Source organism: Brassica oleracea, chromosome C5 (assembly GCF_000695525.1).
Source record: "Brassica oleracea var. oleracea cultivar TO1000 chromosome C5, BOL, whole genome shotgun sequence".
Lineage (NCBI taxonomy): Eukaryota > Viridiplantae > Streptophyta > Magnoliopsida > Brassicales > Brassicaceae > Brassica > Brassica oleracea.
In genome coordinates this window covers 46,594,985-46,613,797 of record NC_027752.1, presented here as the reverse complement: position 1 = coordinate 46,613,797, position 18,813 = coordinate 46,594,985, and the positions used below count along the sequence as shown (strand labels likewise).

At 40.0% G+C, this 18,813-nt stretch overlaps 4 protein-coding genes across 5 annotated transcripts in view; all 4 read left to right on the top strand.

The window, feature by feature from the left end:
* Positions 1–1,762: 1,762 nt before the first annotated feature.
* Positions 1,763–2,795, top strand: LOC106292986. The gene is made up of 2 exons (XM_013728659.1): positions 1,763–2,333; positions 2,411–2,795. Exons 1-2 carry the CDS (start codon positions 1,815–1,817, stop codon positions 2,726–2,728), a joined length of 837 nt encoding a protein of 278 aa, XP_013584113.1. The 5' UTR covers positions 1,763–1,814; the 3' UTR covers positions 2,729–2,795.
* A 749-nt stretch (positions 2,796–3,544) lies between these two features.
* Positions 3,545–6,739, top strand: LOC106295687 (protein SIEVE ELEMENT OCCLUSION A-like). The gene is made up of 7 exons (XM_013731656.1): positions 3,545–4,105; positions 4,193–4,273; positions 4,342–4,811; positions 4,910–5,019; positions 5,102–5,244; positions 5,331–5,795; positions 5,890–6,739. Exons 1-7 carry the CDS (start codon positions 3,545–3,547, stop codon positions 6,529–6,531), a joined length of 2,472 nt encoding a protein of 823 aa, XP_013587110.1. The 3' UTR covers positions 6,532–6,739.
* A 2,152-nt stretch (positions 6,740–8,891) lies between these two features.
* On the top strand, positions 8,892–12,260 carry LOC106295747 (protein SIEVE ELEMENT OCCLUSION B). 2 transcript variants are annotated; one of them, XM_013731719.1, is made up of 8 exons: positions 8,892–9,187; positions 9,260–9,355; positions 9,672–10,114; positions 10,192–10,301; positions 10,484–10,626; positions 10,722–11,231; positions 11,328–11,624; positions 11,714–12,260. In XM_013731719.1, exons 1-8 carry the CDS (start codon positions 8,936–8,938, stop codon positions 12,086–12,088), a joined length of 2,226 nt encoding a protein of 741 aa, XP_013587173.1. In that variant the 5' UTR covers positions 8,892–8,935; the 3' UTR covers positions 12,089–12,260. The 2 variants fall into 2 exon arrangements, with proteins under 2 accessions (XP_013587173.1, XP_013587174.1); XM_013731720.1 differs by having other exon boundaries at positions 8,936–9,181.
* Positions 12,261–17,209: 4,949 nt separating this feature from the next.
* LOC106343688 overlaps positions 17,210–18,813 on the top strand; it is a 3,023-nt gene continuing 1,419 nt past the window's right edge. Inside the window, exon 1 of the mRNA XM_013782975.1 lies at positions 17,210–18,579. Coding sequence (XP_013638429.1) covers positions 17,393–18,579 — 1,187 coding nt within the window. The 5' untranslated portion in view covers positions 17,210–17,392. The remainder of the gene's footprint in view (positions 18,580–18,813) is intronic.

The following is an 18,813-nucleotide window of genomic DNA, read 5'->3' as shown; positions in this document are numbered from 1 at the left end:
TTCTATCCACATTTTACATTTGTATTAATGTATGCCAAACTCTATTTCACAGTACATGAGCATCGTTCAATTTTTTAAGAAATTAATTTAATAAAACTTCTTATACTCCCTAAATTAGTGGACTAACCATTATAAATCGCTATTCTCTAGAGAAATGGAGACAACAAAGGTTCCAAACCTCCTTTACCATCATCATATATTAGCACTGGAGTCAGAAATTGCATTAAAGCAATATTGTTATATTTTTTGAATTTTTCTCAAAATATGTGTTAACCCCTACGAAAATATTGAGTTTTACGTTAAACGCTCTATATACTGAAGCTTATACTTTGTAGTTTTTTTTTATAATTTCTAACCACATTCTACATTTGTATTAATGGATGTTAAACTCTATTTTGTGGTATATGGGAATCGTTATAAATTTTTTATCAATTAATTTAGTAAAAATTTATAATACTCCCTAAATCGGTGGAATAACCACTATAAAATCGCTAATTTCTTGAAAAACAGAGACAAAGAAGGCTCCAAACCTATTTGAACATCACCATATGTTAGTGCAGGACGCAACTATTCATTAAAACAATATTGTCATATTTTTCGAAATTTTCTCAAAATATATGTGTTAACACCTACAAAAAATTTTGAGTTTTTGGTAAATGCTTTATATACTGAAACCTATAATCTTTAATGTTGTTTTAAAATTCTAACCGCATTTTACTTTTGTATTAATGTATGCCAAACTTTATTTCACAGTACATGACCATCATTCAATTTTTTAAGAAATTAATTTAGTAAAACTTCTTATACTCCCTAAATTAGTGGACTAACCATTATAAAATCGCTATTCTCTAGAGAAATGGAGAGAACAAAGGTTCCAAACCTTTTTTACCATCATCATATATTAGCACAGGAGGCAGAAATGCATTAAAGCAATATTGTTATATTTTTTTAATTTTTCTCAAAATCTATGTCTACGAAAATATTGAGTTTTACGTTAAATGCTCTATATACTGAAGCTTATACTTTTTAGTGTTGTTTTATAATATCTAACAACATTCTACATTTGTATTAATGTATGTTAAACTCTCTTTCGTGGTATATGGGAATCGTTATAATTTTTTTATTAATTAATTTAGCAAAACTTTATAATACTCTCCAAATCGGTGAAATAACCACTATAAAATCGCTAATTTCTTGAAAAATGGAGACAAAGAAGGGTCCAAACCTATTTGAACATCATCATATCATATGTTAGTGCAGGATGCAACTATGCATTAAAACAATATTGTCATATTTTTCGAAATTTTCCCAAAATCTATGTGTTAACAAACCCCCTACGAAAAATATTGAGTTTTTGGTAAATGCTTCATATAGGCTTCGATTGTTACGAACCGCACCGCACCGCGGTTAGCAATAACAAAAATCTCTATGTATACTATATATCTATACGTTTTTATAACTGTTAGAACTGCACCGCAGTTGAACCGTTTGTTTCGTACCGCTCAATCCACGGTTACCATTCGGGAGCCATAATTCCTAAATTAGTAGACTAACTGTTATAAAATAGCAAGGCCCCAGAACAACATCTCCGATCAATCCAAAACATTTAAGCATTTCTTACTTCTTAGAGCAAAAAGGTAGAAATAAATTATCCAATAAAGGGCTATTAAAACTGAAATGGGCTTAAAGCAATATCCACCACTCATCAATTATCCACTCCTTGTAAAAAATTTATAAAATTCAAAAAGACACATCTAAAGATTCTTAGCTTGTAGCCACAAAATCCAAAACAGAGAGAGAAGATATAGCTTTTTATGGATTCTCTTCAATTCAACCTTCAGCAATCTCCCTTTCAGTTGAGACCCAGAAGAACTATTCGACCAAGAATCACTAACATTTCGAACCAAACCGAAGAAACCGATCCGCGACCACCATCCTCGGCCGGTAAGATCCAACGGTTAGTACTCAACAATGAAGGTCGTACTAAACTCAACGCCGGTCCTGACCGCGAATTCTATTCATACCCACGATTCGTGAACCACGTCGACGACGGTTTCATATCCTCCTTAACGGATCTCTACAGAAACCGGTTAAGATCCGGTTCGATTGTGTTAGACCTGATGAGCTCATGGGTTAGCCATCTACCAGAAGAGGTGAAGTACGAGAGAGTAGTGGGACATGGTCTTAACGCACAGGAGCTTGCCAGAAACCCTAGACTCGATTACTTCTTCGTCAAGGATCTTAACGAGGATCAGAAACTCGAATTCCAAGACAAATATTTCGATGCGGTTTTATGTTCTGTCGGTGTACAGTATCTACAACAACCCGAAAAGGTACCTAACATTAAAATAATATTTATATGTACATATGTCTATTTCCTAAACCGGACATGCGTATTAATGCTGCGTAGGTGTTTGCGGAAGTGTATAGAGTGTTGAAACCGGGAGGTGCGTTGATAGTGAGTTTTAGCAATCGGATGTTTTATGAGAAAGCAATCAGGGTTTGGAGAGATGGAACCGAGTACGGTCGGGTGCAACTGGTGGTTCAGTACTTTCAATCTGTCCAAGGGTTTACTCAGCCGGAGACCATCCGGCAACAGCCTCCTCCTGGTGGAGGAGCTGAGAAACCGGTTTTGAATTGGTTTATGGGTTTAATTGGTTTGGCTTCTAGGCCGGACCCTTTTAATGCTGTGATTGCTTATAAGAATTTCAAACCTCTGTATGAGTAAACAAACAAATAGTCTATTTCATTTGAGAGTATAAATGCATTGTCACGTTTTTTCTAATATTACTATGAATGGAAAATATATAGAAAAGAAGTTGATCTTGAATAACAAGTTTGAAACATAGATAAGCAAGAAAAAGAAGCTTTGAATTAGAAGACCAAATCCAGCTGGAGAAACTTACAAGACAAATTCAAAAACAGTAAAAAAAAGAAAATTCTAGATTTTTAGAAACCAATGAGATTGGAGGAACCTGTAATACAAAAGAATTAACTGAAAGAAAAATCAGACACACACACTGTGGAAATTATAATATATTATAACATAATTTTCAATAGCATGCATGTGTTTGTGTGTGATTCGTTTTGTTTGTAGATTCATGGACAATTTTAACAATATCCAAGCAAGGTAGCTTTGTCCCTTTCCACGAGTATCACGAGTTGTCTATATCATGAACTTTTTTTAATTTTATCTATGACAACATTACTAAAAAAATGCGTTATATTATGTTAATTGCATGTAGTACGTACTACTGATATACAGTTAATTAGTAATGTTAAGTAGCTATGAAGAAGTTACCAACCAAACAAATTTGGTTACGTTTTTATCAAAGGAAACGTCTACGGAAGTGTCAAAGACACAAAACAAATATTGAACCATAGATGAAGCAAAGAAGTTGATTCGAAGTTACCACTTGTTTTCTTAATCCCTTTTCACGTGTATATATATACATGCATGTGTACTAACCCAATCATTCACCTCCTCAACCCATCATATCCTTCACATATCGATTTTTCTTCACCCCCTACCTCCTCGGCGAGTATGGCCAAACGCTTCCAGTTGAACCCAAAGCCCTTCAGTACTGACCCACCAGCCGATCCTCTCAAAAGGGTCTCTCTGATCCCAAGATCCGCCGAGCAGAAGCTGACTGATAACCTAGGCGAGAGGCGTCCCGTACCCGCGAAAACTCACGAAGACGGTGAACAATCAGATGGTCACCATGTTGCTCCTCCTCCCAAAACTGTGGAACCTACTAAGGTGATGGATCATGAGACGGAGAAGAAGGGTTCCATTACCCCTAAGACCGCACATCATCCTCATTCATCTGAGGATATCGTCGATGCCAATAGTCGACACTCTTTGGTGCGGAGATCACTGGGTGACAACTCTCTCGGTGGAAGATTTGGACCGGGAAAGAAACAAGCTTTCCATAGAAGAAATGGGAGACCCATGTTTTCACTTTCTGATGACAGAGTGATGGCTGATAGAGTCTTGAAGACTCATAGTCCAGACATGATCTTCTTTGATGTCAAATCACTTCTCTCCGTTGTTGACGACATCTTCAAGTCTCATGTCCCATCCATCGACTCCTCTGCTCCTAAGGTTTTTTGTTTCTTGCTCCGCAATCAATCCCCAGCATTTCAATATATTGACTAATTTTATTTTTCTTTCAAATTCAAAATTGTGTAGCCGTCACTCGTTTTCAAGGACTATGCTGACCATGTCTCCTTTGAAACTTTCGCGGACCTCATCGATCAAATCTCTTGCGAGGTATTTACATACAGTCATCCCATATGAAGCTTTTATTTTTCTAAAAAGTATCAATGTCTCTGACACAGATCGAGTGCAAGTGTCTTCATGGAGGTGAGTCTCACGGTATGAAGACAACAGGGCTTCATTTAGACAGTCGCAATACGACGACGTTCTCTGTTCTGGGCATGGTCTCCAAATACCGCTGGGATGCTAAGCTAGTCCTTATCCTAGCCGCTTTGGCCGTGAAATACGGCGTTTTCCTCCTCCTGGCGGAGACATACGCAACAAATCAGCTAACTAAATCTCTGGCACTCATCAAACAGCTGCCTAGCATCTTCTCTAGGCAGAACGCGCTACACCAGCGTCTCGACAAGACCCGAGTTCTGATGCAAGACATGGTTGATCTCACCACTACCATCATCCAGATCCATCAACTCCCACCTCACCACATCACACCCGCGTTTACCGATCATGTCCCCACTGCAGTTTACTGGATTGTTCGCTGTGTTCTGATCTGCGCTTCTCATATCAGTGGCGCCAGCGGTTTCAAGCAGGAGTACGTACACAAATATATTCTTATTTCGAAGATTTCTTGTCCTTCAAGAAAGCAGTTTTTTTTTTTTAAATAAAACTAATCATATTTGGGGTGTGCAGCCAAATCATGTCGTTTATGGAAGTTTCGGAGATACATGAGAATAGTGAAAGGCTTAGGAAGATCAATGCTTATCTGCTAGAACAACTCAAGAAGAGTCACCTGACCATAGGTGAGATTTATATGCATAATTCAAGTTCGTTTTAAGCTCTCTTTCTCTTTGATTCTCTCATCTGGAAGCTCTCTGTATACAGAGGATGGTATCATGGAAGAAGAGTATCAAGAACTCATTCAGACATTCACTACTATCATTCACATTGACGTTGTTCCTCCTCTCATTCGTCTTCTCAGACCCATTGATTTTCTTTACCATGGAGATGGTGCTTCCAAGAGACGCGTAATCTATATACTAATTTTTCTTTCAAATCTCTTTGCCGCTCCGTTTCTGCCTTTTGATTATGTTTTCAACCATTATTAACCTAGGTTGGGATCAATGTGCTCACCCAAAAGCACGTGCTTCTTCTTGTATCTGACCTAGAAAACATCGAAAAAGAGCTCTACATCCTCGAATCTCTCTACACAGAAGCCTGGCAGCAATCATTCGAGATTCTATGGGTCCCAGTTCAAGATTTCTGGACAGAAGCCGATGATGCTAAGTTCGAGTCACTTCATTCCAACATGAAGTGGTACGTTCTTGGAGAGCCTCGGAGGTTAAGGAGATCTGCTGTGAGGTTTATGAGACAATGGTGGGGATTCAAGAACAGACCTATACTCATTGCACTTGATCCCAAAGGTCAAGTTATGTCCACTAACGCTTTCCCCATGGTCTGGATCTGGCAACCCTTCGCCCATCCATTCACGACCTCAAGGGAACGTGATCTCTGGGGTGAGCAGGAGTGGAATCTTGAGTTCTTGATTGATGGCACAGATCCTCACTCCCTCAACCAGGTTTTTCTTGAGATTGTGAAAATAGAGTATTTACAAAATCATATTCCTTGCGCAACAAGTAACCTAAAGAAAATGAGTATTTTTCTTATATCAGCTTGTTGAAGGAAAATACATATGTCTCTATGGGGGAGAAGACATGCAATGGATCAGAAACTTCACGAGTCTGTGGCGTCGTGTCGCAAAAGCCGCAAACATTCAACTCGAGATGGTTTATGTTGGGAAAAGGAACCCTAAGAAGGGAATCGAGCCGATAATCAACACAATCAGAGAAGACAACCTCAGCCACACACTTCCGGACTTGTTCCAGATCTGGTTCTTCTGGACGAGGATCGATAGCATGTGGGAGTCGAAGCAACGGATGCTAAAAGCCCACGGAACCAAAGGGTTTAAAGAAGAGGAAAAGGACCTTGTTCTGCAAGAAATCGTTGCTTTGTTAGGTTTTGGAGGAGAAGGAGATGGGTGGGGACTGGTGAGTAAAACTTCCGACTTGATGGTTCGTGCCAAAGGTAACTTGTTTTCGAATGCTTTGGCTGAATATAACGAGTGGGAAGTCAACATTCCCGCACATGGTTTTCTGAAAGCGCTCAATGACCATCTCTTGATGCGTATCCCACCCCACCACTGCACAAGGTTCATGCTTCCTGAGACTGCTGGGATTATACCCAATGAGGTCGAGTGCACCGAGTGCCGTAGGACCATGGAAAAGTATTTCTTGTACCAATGCTGCCTTGAGTGAGATCGATCCGACAATATTGGTTTGGAAGCTTCTACAACATTCTAATAAAACCAAAGTTTGCGTCTTTTTCTCCTTCAAATAATTTCTCTCGTGTTTCTCTACTTCATGTTGTTGTTGTTGCCGTTGCTTCTGGTCTATGAACGAAGTATATTTGTACTAAAATTTGTTCATTTGTGATTTGAAAAATAAAATACAAAGAATTTATGTATTTCAAAGCTTTTAGAACAATAACCCGACTGCTCTTGCTGGGTCTGTAAGGAGCTCCACTTTTGGAGTCTAAACTCTAGTTTGAAATGAAATGCTTGTTTGTTCAAAAACTCTAAACTGAGTAGTGTTCTCCTTTGTTGATTTCTTGAGTCTTAAACTTCTATAACACTGGTTAGCTAACAAAAATAATTGATTTTCTTCTTCTGTTGTCCGTAATCAACTTTTTAATTGAACACTAGACCACATTCTTTATGAATTTGATTAGTAGAAAGTGAACATATAGCTTTCTGAAACTAAAATTAGTTTAGAGCTAACAAATTAGATCACTAACTAGATGATAAATAAACAGTCAACAGATGAACAGTTTCTGGCATATAAATAAAATTTAGACATCACTTTGTCGTGGATCTTTAGTAAATAGATGAATGTTGACAACAAAAAGAATAATGTAACATACATGAGATATATTTAAGGTTTCCAAATAAAGTTTGTCATTATTAAATTTCCCACATTGCTTGGATAAGAGGATTTTTTGGGATAATATCCAAACGATGTGGCAATCTTTTACTAACTTTTGATTATGAGTTAGACAAACTTTTTATAATACATGTATAATAGTCTATCTTGTTATAGTATATGCGTGATGTTGGGGTTCAACTGTTTTTTATTAGATGCTCACATTTAAGAAATTTTAATAAACGACTCATATCGCTTGAGCAAAAAGTTTTTGAACAATATATAAGTGTTGTGGCGGTATTACATTTTGTCAACAACAAAACTAAATAATGTTACAAATTAAAGGGGAAAGCATCGTCGTGACAAAAAAAAAAAGGGGGAAAGCATCGATTACTAGCCAGCTGTAGTTTAAAATTTTAGCTAAATTGTTTTCGAATTATTGCTTAAATAATCTCTTTTTTAGATACTGCAACCAAAAGGTACCAAGAAATACTCATTTGTTTTGTATGGAATTCAAATTAATCCAAGTTACGAACTTGTGGTAAATTTTGAGAAGAAGAACAAGTCATGCAGTGTTCAAATAAAAAAAAGAACAAGTCATGCAGATTTAATTCCAAACATACCAACATTACCTTTAGATACTACCAAATATTTAACAAAGCATAACTTTTATAAAAGGAATTGCATTTGATTCGTATATCCTTGGTTACTCTAGTTTTGCCATTTTTTATTCTAGCATTATCCTATATATATGAACTTATAGAAATTCATAGTTTTACCCCAAAAAGAGCAAAGAATCACTTCACACCTTTTGTTCACCTCACTCTTAATGCTATTTTGTGATACACAAGTAATATATACGTACTATAAAAAATAAACTAAATAAAAGTAAATGACAGAATCCACAAAATTATATTGCATAAGGGAAGCAACATAAGAATAAAAGCAAAGTAGCAATTAAACTCCATGTGTTCTAGGTTTGTTTTCTCGATCTCTTTTAGTAATATAAACTGCGAAATTAAATTACATGGTTGTCCAAATGATCACCGTTGTATTGGTTATATAACATATAAGAATGAATTCTTTCTTGGATGAAACATAAGAGTGATTACTAGCTATGGCCAATATGGAATATTTGATGATACAACGAAATACACAGAAAATAGCTTTTTGATATCATTATTATCAATATATGAATGTATAGGCTCTGGCCGTGTCTAAAACGTGATACTACAGAATAAATTTGTTTAAATAAATATATAGGGACCAAACGATCAAAGGTGATAGTGTATAAAATCAATCGTGTAATAGTAAATATTAAAGTGTAAACTAATCGCTCTTAATCCATATTTCCTCTATATGAATCGGAGTCAATAAACGCTCAAGCTTCGGTGAACCGTGAATATTACTATATACAGAAAAAAAATGTAGTAAAAAATCTAATACATGGCGTACATTTTATAGTTTAGGTTAATACTACTCTATAGTAGCGACATTCACGTGGACGGTTGCTATATCTAAAAACATTCTTCTAAAGTAAGATACCAAAAAGAAAAGAAACAAAAAAAAAAGCATTCTTGGTTTATATTCTTGTAGATTTAATTTAATTGTTGCCGAAGCAAAGTAGTTGATTCCCAATTTGGAAAATGGAGTATTTAAAGGCTAGTAGTTGATTTCGCATAACACACACCAATTCAAAACTCCCTAGCTAGCTCTTCTTCAGAAGCAACCAAACCAAGAAATGGAGTCACTGATCAAGTCCCAGCACGCTCAGAAACAAGCTGGCCACAGTGGTAAAGCTCCGGGTACGGAGATTATACCGGCGACGACGGGACTAACGATGTCATCGGACGAGAGCATGATGCTGAAGCTGATCCAACAAACACACTCCCCTGATGCTCGCGAAGTCCAAGTGCGTGGCCTTCTCTCTCTCGTTGAAGATATTCTCGATCGTGCCACTCTTGACTCCGACGACTCCAACGCCTCCGTTAGTGTACATATAACACGTTTCATAATTACTTTATTCGTATGATATAAAATGTTAAGCACTTGTTTGAATTCGCAGATGCTCCCATTGCCTACGGATGATAAACTGATGCAATCAAGCATGATGAGCGTTCTTGATAGCGTCTCATATGCTATCGATCGCGTCGCCTGCGAGGTGAACTCGGTTTTTCTTTATTTAGAATTACATTCGGTATAACTTGGGAAACAAGCAAATATAAGGATTTGGTGTGTTTGGTTACTTTCATGATATATAGAACTAATCAGTTTATGGAAGATTTTACTTTGGTTTTGGTTTAATTATCTTGGTTTGAATGGGAAACCCAAATTTGTAGCCATCATACCCTGTAAAATTTGCTATACACTTTACCACCAAAACCTAATTTGCGAAATAACTTGTGAAACAAGCAAATATAAGGATAAGTTTAATTTTGCATGCACTGTCTTTATGTTTTTAATTATTATTATTGTAGATAGCCTACAAGTCTCTGACCGGATCAGACGCACATGAAATAACAATGTCAGTGTTCGAACACCTCTCGAGCTACCACTGGGACGGCAAGCTAGTCCTGACTCTAGCCGCGTTCGCCTTGAACTATGGAGAATTTTGGCTTCTGGTCCAGTTCTACTCAAAGAATCAGCTGGCTAAATCCCTAGCTATGCTAAAGCTCGTCCCTGTTCAGAACAGAGTGACCCTCGAGTCTGTATCCCAAGGGCTCAACGATCTCATCCGTGAGATGAAGAGCGTCACCGCATGTGTAGTGGAACTCAGTGAGTTACCTGGTCGCTACATTACACTGGACGATCCTCAGCTGTCGAGAATCATCTCTACCATCCCAATCGCTGTCTATTGGACCATAAGAAGCATCGTGGCTTGCATTTCTCAAATCAACATGATCACTGCCATGGGACACGAGTGCGATGATGATTTTTATTTTATATCTTTTTATTGCTTTTGAGCTGTGACTCTTAACGATAATATTACTATACCAGGATGATGAACACTCAAATGGATTCATGGGAAACGTCCATGTTAGCTAACAAGCTCAAGAACATTCATGACCATCTCGCCGAGACCTTGAGGCTTTGCTACCGTCACATAGGTTCGTACGGTCTCAATTCAACAAGCTAACAAGCTCAAGAACATTCATGACCATCTCGCCGAGACCTTGAGGCTTTGCTACCGTCACATAGGTTTGTAGTACGGTCTCAAATCAACACTCTCTCTCTCTCTCTCTCTCTCTCTCTCTCTCTCTCTCTCTTTGCTGACAAATAAAGGTAACAGAGAAGCAGAGGAGCTCAGAATCCTTAAAGATGTTGCATTCTCTATTCGACACAACACACATTGATAACATGAAGATTCTCACGGCCCTCATTCATCCTAAAAACCACACCATGCCATTGCAAGATGGTTTAACCAAGAGAAAGGTTTCTAAATTTGTTTTTTTATTTAAAAAAGGCCGTTCATGTAAACAAACTGCTCAATCAATCTAAAAAACTAAACTAGTAAGAATAAATTGTAGGTTCACTTGGACGTGTTGAGGAGGAAGACAGTGTTGTTGCTGATATCTGACCTCAACATATTGCAAGACGAGCTATCGATATTCGAGCAAATCTACACAGAATCAAGGAGCAGCTTGTTGGGAGCTGATGGTAAGAGTCATATGCCGTACGAGGTTGTGTGGGTTCCGATAGTGGATCCTATCGAAGATTACGAAAGATCACCGAGTCTGCAGAAGAAATTCGAGGCTCTCCGTGCACCTATGCCATGGTACACAGTGGATAGTCCAAAGCTGGTAGAGAGACATGTGGTGGAGTTTATGAGAGAGAGATGGCATTTCATGAACAAGCCAATACTTGTGGTGCTTGACCCACAAGGCAACGAGGCTAGTCTCAATGCGCTTCACATGATCTGGATTTGGGGGACTGAAGCTTTCCCTTTCACTAGAGCTCGTGAGGAAGAGCTATGGAGGAGGGAGACTTTTACCCTTAACCTCATCGTCGATGGCATCGACGCTGTCATTTTCAACTGGGTAAATTAAAAAAGATATATGCATGGAAACTTTCCATTTTTGGCTACCATCCAAATAATATGTTTTAATTAATGATGGCTGCGATTTGATTTACAGATAAATCCGGGAAATTACATATTCTTGTACGGAGGAGATGACTTGGACTGGATAAGAAGGTTCACAATGGCGGCCAAAGCAACGGCTAAAGATTCCGACGTGAAGCTGGAGATGGCTTATGTTGGTAAACGGAACCACAGCCACAGAGAACAGATCAGGCGGATCAGTGAAGCCGTCAGGGCTGAAAATCTGAGTCACAGCTGGGCCGAGCCTGCATTAATGTGGTTCTTCTGGGCTAGGCTCGAGAGCATGCTCTACTCCAAAATTCAACTCGGTAAATCCGATGATCACGATGAGGTAGGTACTCGTAAAACAAAATACTGAAACAAGAGTAGACTAGGGTTGGGAATGGTTTAAAATGTGTGGGTCTATCTATCAAATTATAGGTGATGCAAGGAATCAAGAAGATACTGAGCTACGACAAGCTTGGAGGATGGGCACTGCTGAGCAAAGGAGCTGAGATAGTGATGATAACTCACGGTGTCATTGAGAGGACTGTCACCGTCTACGACCGAACCTGGAAAACTCACGTCCCGACCAAAGGCTACAGCAAGGCAATGTACGACCACCATCATGACGAGGTTCTCAGGGAAACCGGACATCCATGCGCTCACTTTGATTTCCACATCACTGCTCGGAGCGGTCGGATTCCAGAGAAGATGAACTGCTTCGAATGCCACCGTCCCATGGAGAAGTACATGAGCTTCGCTTGTTGTCACGATGAGAAGCTCCTTGACCAAGACGAGAACTACAACTTCTAGATAAATAATAATAAAAAAAACCTATACTATACCCTCTTCGCGGTTCTTTTTCTTTACTTCAAATTTGGAAATTCTCTCATTTCCTTTATTTGTTTCAATAATTTCAGTGTTTGTATAACAGAATTGGCCCTGTCCATGTGTGTGGTTTGTCCTTTGTGGACCATGTTTCGTTGATTTATTTCTAAATAATTCTCAATAATAAAGTATTTCACTATTTCTTGAATGAATTTATATATATATATATAATACATTTTGTACCTTTGTTTTTTTTTCCACTTCAAATAACTTTTTGCTTTCCCTCTTTTTAATATTTCTAGATTCCATTTTGTTTATCGGGACCCCCATGAAACATACACCTTTATATTTATTTCTTTCGAGTTTCAAATGTTTTTACTTTCTATGTCTTTTTGAGCAACAAAGATAATTCATTAAGGGCCAAAGGGAGAGTTGTGAATTTGTGATACAAAGATACTTTCTTATGTTCTTATTGTTGTAAACGATTAGATAGCAGAATAGATATCTGAAAAAGTACTCTGTATTTCTCTATACTTATTCAACGACAAAAGAACTCTTTAAATAGAGTTTGAATACAAAAGACGATCCTAACTTATTCTGTAAAACACTCAACAATAAACTCAACAACAGACTCAATTTAGACTGATTCAGTTCCTACAAAGTAGGAACTCTTATTGCAACTACTTTGACAAAGTCATTTGAAACTTGCGACACACTCCTAGCCGTTAGGCTTTATTCTTCAATCCTTCCCCTAAACTGGAACAGCTCCATGTCCAGTTTACTTTTCTTTAGAAATCACTCCCAACTTCATTCTCAGCTTCTCAAATGTTTCTAACTTCACAGCCTTCGTCATGATGTCAGATGCTTGCTCCACCGTAGAACAATAACTGAGTTGAATTATCCCATCATTCACCAAATCCCTTAGAAAGTGATACCTGACATGTATGTGCTTGCTCCTCCCATGTAGTACCAAATTCTTGGACAGCTTTATTGTGGAACTGTTGTCACAGTACAGAGTAATCCCTTCTTCTTGATCAACTCCAATTTCTTCAAGAATGTTTTTCAGCCAGATTGCTTGACACGCTCCGTATGCTGCTGCGACGAACTCGGCTTCAGTTGTTGATAGTGTTACTATAGGTTGCTTCTTCGAGGCCCATGAGACTGCTCCCCCACTTAGCATGAATACAAAACCAGATGTACTCTTTCTATCATCCATGTCACCTGCAAAATCGCTATCAGCATATCCCACCAACTTTTCTTCTCCTCCCCGTACATACTGAATTCCAAATTCAGTCTTTCCTTGTATGTATCTCAGGATTCTCTTGGCTGCAAGCATGTGTTGCTCCTTTGGTTTCTCCATGAATCTGCTCACCAAGTTCACAGAGAAAATGATATCTGGTCTTGTCACAGTTAGATACCTCAAACTTCCCACCAGTTGTTTGAAAGTGGTCGGATTCACTTCTTCTCCTGTACCTTCCTTTGACAGTTTGTGTCCTGGTATGATCGGGTTTCTCACTGAGTTGCAGCTCTCCATGCCGAACCTTTTCAAAATCTCCATCGCGTACTTTTGCTGATTGATAAAGATACCGCCTTCATCTTGAACTACCTCCACTCCTAGAAAGAATCTCATTCTCCCAAGGTCTGACATTGAGAATTCTTGCATCATAGAGGCTTTGAACCTTTCAAGAAGAGATTCAGAGTTACCAGTGTAAATGAGGTCGTCCACGTAGAGGCTTACTATCAAGACTTCTTCTCCTTCTTTCTTCAAGAACAGAGTGTGTTCACAATAGCATCTCTCAAACCCTTCTCTCATGAAATAGCCTTCAATTCGATTGTACCAGGCCCTTGGGGCTTGTTTTAAGCCATAGAGAGCTTTCCTTAGCTTATACACTTTGCTTGCCTCATCTTGTACTTCAAACCCCTCTGGCTGCTCTACATAAACATCTTCCTCCAACTCTCCATGTAGGAAAGCACTCTTGACATCTAACTGAAAGATTCCCCACCCTCGTTGAGCAGCTAAGGCGAGAATGACTCGAATTGTATCCCACCTTGCAACAGGTGCAAAGACTTCATGAAAGTCCACTCCAAACTTCTGATGATAACCCTTTGCCACCAACCTTGCTTTATACTTGTCAACTTCACCTCTTTCGTTTAGTTTTGTTTTGAAGACCCACTTCACTCCTATGACTTTACTTCCTTCAGGTTGATTCACAAGATCCCATGTGTTGTTGTCTTCAATGGAGTTGATCTCTGCGACCATAGCTTCTCTCCATCTCGCTTCTCTGACTGCATCAGCAAAGTTCTCAGGATCTCCTGAGCCAACGAACATCACATTGATCTCTTCGACGTCTCCTTCGATGAAGAGACTTGCATGTCCAGCAACGTAATCCTTCATCCAAGTAGGTGCTCTCTTTACTCTTCCTCCCGATTCTCTTTGTGTCACTTCACTGGGACCTCCTGATTGAGTTGCTTCATTTGGCTCAGCTCTTTCATCTGTGAGAGGATCCTCGTTTCCTTCTTCTCTTTGTTCCTCCACCGCTACTTCTGGCTCAGTATCTTCTCCTTCCCATAGGTGATTATCCTCTTGTTGATTCTCCTCCCAGTTCCACCCCTTTCCTTCATCAAACTGGACGTCTTTGCTAGCTATTATCTTCTTTGACTCTGGATCATACAAGCGGTATGCTTTTGATCCTTTACTCACTCCGAACAGAACACACCGTATGCTCTTTTCGTCTAGCTTGATTCTTCTCTCATATGGGACAAGTGCAAAGGCCACACAACCAAAGGTTCTGAGATGTGCTACAGACGGCTTATGATTGCTCCACCTTTCTTCTGGTGTTACATCTCCTAGAGCCTTTGATGGACTCCTATTCAGTATGTGAATCGCATATTGAGCCGCCTCTGGCCAGAAGCGTCTCGGTACCGACGTCTCCAGCAACATACATCGTGTCATGTTCATCACCGTTCTGTTTTTCCTTTCAGCTATCCCGTTTTGTTGCGGCGTATACGCGGCTGTGAGCTGTCTCTTTATCCCCATCTCCTTACAGTAGCTATCAAAAGCCTTGGAGTTATACTCCCCCCCACGATCTGATCTCAAACACACAAGTTGTTCTCCAAGCTCTCTCTCAACTTCAGCTTTGAACTCCTTGAAGACTTGTAAGGCTTCTGACTTCTCAGTAAGAAAGTAAGACCAACATTTGCGGCTGTAGTCATCTATAAAATTGATCATGTACCTCTTCTTGCTCGTGGAGATAGGAGTAATTGGTCCACATATGTCAGTGTGGACCAGTTGAAGTCCTCGGCTTGCCTTCCATGAACTCGTCTTTGGTATGCTTTCTTTGATTTGCTTCCCTTTCATGCAAACTTCGCACACTGTCTCCACCTCTTCTTGATTGAAACTCGGTAATCCATTGACCATTCTCTTCTCAGTTAGCATCTTCATCCCTGTGTGACTCAAGTGTCCAAACCTCTTGTGCCACAGATTCACCATTTTTCCTTCAGTTACTTGAAAACACTTCTCTTCTCCAGTCTCTTCTTCTTTCTTCACTACAGCTAGAATCATGAACATTCTATTTTTGCTCATGGTTGAGTGCATGATGAGCCTTCGTTGCTCTTTATGCCATATCTCACACAGGTTGTTCTCAATGATTATCATGAGTCCCTTCTGTTGTAGCTGCCCCACGCTGAGAAGATTGTTCTTGAGGCCTGGTACGAAGTACACTGATGTGATCGTTTGTCTCATGCCGTTGATCTCAAGCTTGAGATTACCCTTTCCTTCTACGCTCATCCTCCGGTCGTCTCCAAGCTTCACACAGTTCCTGAATTTATTGTCAAACTCAGTAAACCATTCTCTTCTTCCACACATATGATTGCTACATCCAGAGTCCAAGAACCACACATGTTCCTTCCCTTCATTTGTGTTTTCTACATGCGCCATTAGTAGAACTTCTTCTTCTTCAAGCTCTACATAGTTTACATTCTTTTCCCACTCTGGACATTCATACTTGAAGTGTCCCTTCTTATGGCACTTGTAGCATTCCACGTGTTCTTTGTTGAAACTTGTGTAGCCTCGTCCTCTTCCTTGGTAACCTCCCCGTCCTCTAGACTGACTTCCTCCTCTGCCTCTACCTCCATTTGGTTTCCATTGGCCTTCTATCTTCAGGGCGTGTTCTTCTCCAACATGCCTGATCAGCTTCTGCTCATGAACCATCAGCGAGCTCTGCAGTGCATCTACTGTGAGTTCTTTGATGTCATTGGACTCCTCAATAGCACACACAACGTATGTGAACTTCTCAACCAGCGTCCTTAAGATCTTCTCAACCACCTTTGAATCAGCCATCTCTTCTCCCAAGTTGCGCATGTCATTCACCACAAGCATTACTCTTGAGAAGTACTCAGTGATTGTCTCCCCTTCTTTCATCTCAAGAATCTCAAAGTTGCGCCTCAATCTCTGCAGCTGTGCGCTCTGCACTCTCTGGTTTCCCTGATACTTCCTCTTCATAGAGTCCCATAACTCCTTGGCCGTGTCTTTCTTCAGGATTGTCTTGAGAATGCTTTTGTCAATTGATGCGAACAGATAGTTCTTCACCTTCAGATCCTTCAACGTCAGCTCCGCCAACTCACTTCTCTGTGCACCCGTGAGTATCACATTCCTTTCAGGTTGAGTCACACCGGTTTCAATGAGATTCCACCACTCTTTTGACCTGAGAAGGTTCTCCATGAGCATTGCCCAATACTCATAATCTCCATCGAACTTTGGGATACTTAACAATGAATCTCTCTCACCCATTTTCACTCTTGTACCAGGCTCGGAATAAACTCTGATACCACTTGTTGTAAACGATTAGATAGCAGAATAGAGTTCTGAAAAAGTACTCTGTATTTCTCTATACTTATTCAACGACAAAAGAACTCTTTAAATAGAGTTTGAATACAAAAGACGATCCTAACTTATTCCGTAAAACACTCAACAATAAACTCAACAACAGACTCAACTTAGACTGATTCAGTTCCTACAAAGTAGGAAATCTTATTGCAACTACTTTGACAAAGTCATTTGAAACTTGCGACACACTCCTAGCCGTTAGGCTTTATTCTTCACTTATCATCTAATTTGTTGGGTTTTATATATTTTCTTCTCGCCGGCGTCGGGACTCCCCTTCATCTCTTCTACTCTTCTTCATCTACACAGTTTACTCAACATTTCTTCTCCTGCTGTTCCCGACTGTTCTCTCTCTGTGGTGTGGCGGAAGAAGCTTGTGGGGATCCCGAAGACGTTTGAATCGACGCATGGAACCAGCTCTGACGATGTCTCTATCCTTCTGGTTAATCGTTTCAGCGGCGTTAAACCATGTGTCTTCCTCTTCCATCGTGCCTATCTGCCTCTCGAGTGTTGACCCCGAGGAAACTGGATCTGTTCAATGTCGAGTAGCCTTCGCAGCCAGCTTCTTCAAATCGCCTTGGGAGCCTCTGGCTCAACCGACGAGCTTTTCTCTTCTATCTCTGGGAAGTCGTGAGATCAGTAGAAGATCTGACTGCAGAAAACCCTCTCCGCCGTGTCTAATCTCTTCATCAGTAGACCGGAGATCCAAACCGACGACTCTCCTCTCACCGGATCCTGCATGTCCGCTCGCCCACCGTCGCTCTTCACCCACCACAACGAGCCGCACTGTTCATCGAGCCTCGTACACAGCTTTCTCCGGCGAGAAGTTCAAGAACGGCGCCTTTTGCAGCTCTGCCCCCAACAAAATCCTAATCCCTTGTTGGATATGGGCTTTACGTGTTGGAATGGGCCTTAGCCCATCATTCAGAAGCAAATTGGCTTTTAGGTCATGGGGTCTCATACCCCATAGCCCACTCTCTCCTACGGTGTACCAGGCCCACATCTCCAGACCGGTTTCTCTTCAACCCTACGCTCCTCATCCTTGGTTCGTTCCAAGTTGGCCAACCGGTTTGTCACACAGGAAGCACGTCACTAGGTTTGAGGCTCGTTTTGATAAAGAAATTACAAATCATTCTATGCAATCGCCACATCCAAGTCTCCAATCTGAAAATCCCGACTCTAGCTCTTTCAATCTAAGCTTGTCTGAGTTTGACGACTGGCAATTTGGAGTTAGTTCTGCCAAACCTTCATGGTTCCTTCACGGTAATGCTGGAACTAGAAGCTCTTGTCTTTACTCATTACTCGTCCTTGCTTTAGAAGTTCTCGGCAAGCCTCAATACAATTTCAATGTCGTGGTTTTAGTCATCTACTCGTTACTGGATTCACATAGTCCATCTATTCTAGTCAATGTCAAATCAAGTCAAGTAGGACTTCGCGGTCATGGAGCTTCTCACCAAAAGCTCTTGTCGGTCATCATTCCAACCGTTTCTCACAGGTGTATCAACGTCATTTTCGACTATCAGTTCCTTGGAACAATCGCTTTAGGGAATAAGATGAAGTTTCTCCATGGGTTTCTTCATACTGCTGAGCTTGACTCGTGATATTCCGTGTTTTTAACGGTTTTAAACTCGTTTTGGAGCAATTAAATGGTCGGTTTTAATTAATGTTTTGGTCTATTTGATGCGTTTTGGTGTTCTTAAGTGTAATATGCAGGTTACTAGATAGCTTGAAAGAAAAGAACGCATTCGGGATTTATTCAGAAGCAAGATGGACCGAACAATGGACCGAATGAAGTATTGATCGCACAGAGCACGAGATCGACCGATCC

What these genes read in the sequence shown, in the direction of transcription:
- LOC106292986 (XM_013728659.1), top strand. Translation starts at nt 1,815, where the DNA reads ATGGATTCTCTTCAATTCAACCTTCAGCAATCTCCCTTTCAGTTGAGA. An exon ending in ATCTACAACAACCCGAAAAG is followed by an intron (nt 2,334 to 2,410) that starts GTACCTAACATT and finishes AATGCTGCGTAG; the next exon opens with GTGTTTGCGGAAGTGTATAG.
- LOC106295687 (XM_013731656.1), top strand. Translation starts at nt 3,545, where the DNA reads ATGGCCAAACGCTTCCAGTTGAACCCAAAGCCCTTCAGTACTGACCCA. An exon ending in TCGATCAAATCTCTTGCGAG is followed by an intron (nt 4,274 to 4,341) that starts GTATTTACATAC and finishes TCTCTGACACAG; the next exon opens with ATCGAGTGCAAGTGTCTTCA. An exon ending in GCCAGCGGTTTCAAGCAGGA is followed by an intron (nt 4,812 to 4,909) that starts GTACGTACACAA and finishes TGGGGTGTGCAG; the next exon opens with CCAAATCATGTCGTTTATGG.
- LOC106295747 (XM_013731719.1), top strand. Translation starts at nt 8,936, where the DNA reads ATGGAGTCACTGATCAAGTCCCAGCACGCTCAGAAACAAGCTGGCCAC. An exon ending in ACTCCAACGCCTCCGTTAGT is followed by an intron (nt 9,188 to 9,259) that starts GTACATATAACA and finishes TTGAATTCGCAG; the next exon opens with ATGCTCCCATTGCCTACGGA. An exon ending in AATCCGATGATCACGATGAG is followed by an intron (nt 11,625 to 11,713) that starts GTAGGTACTCGT and finishes ATCAAATTATAG; the next exon opens with GTGATGCAAGGAATCAAGAA.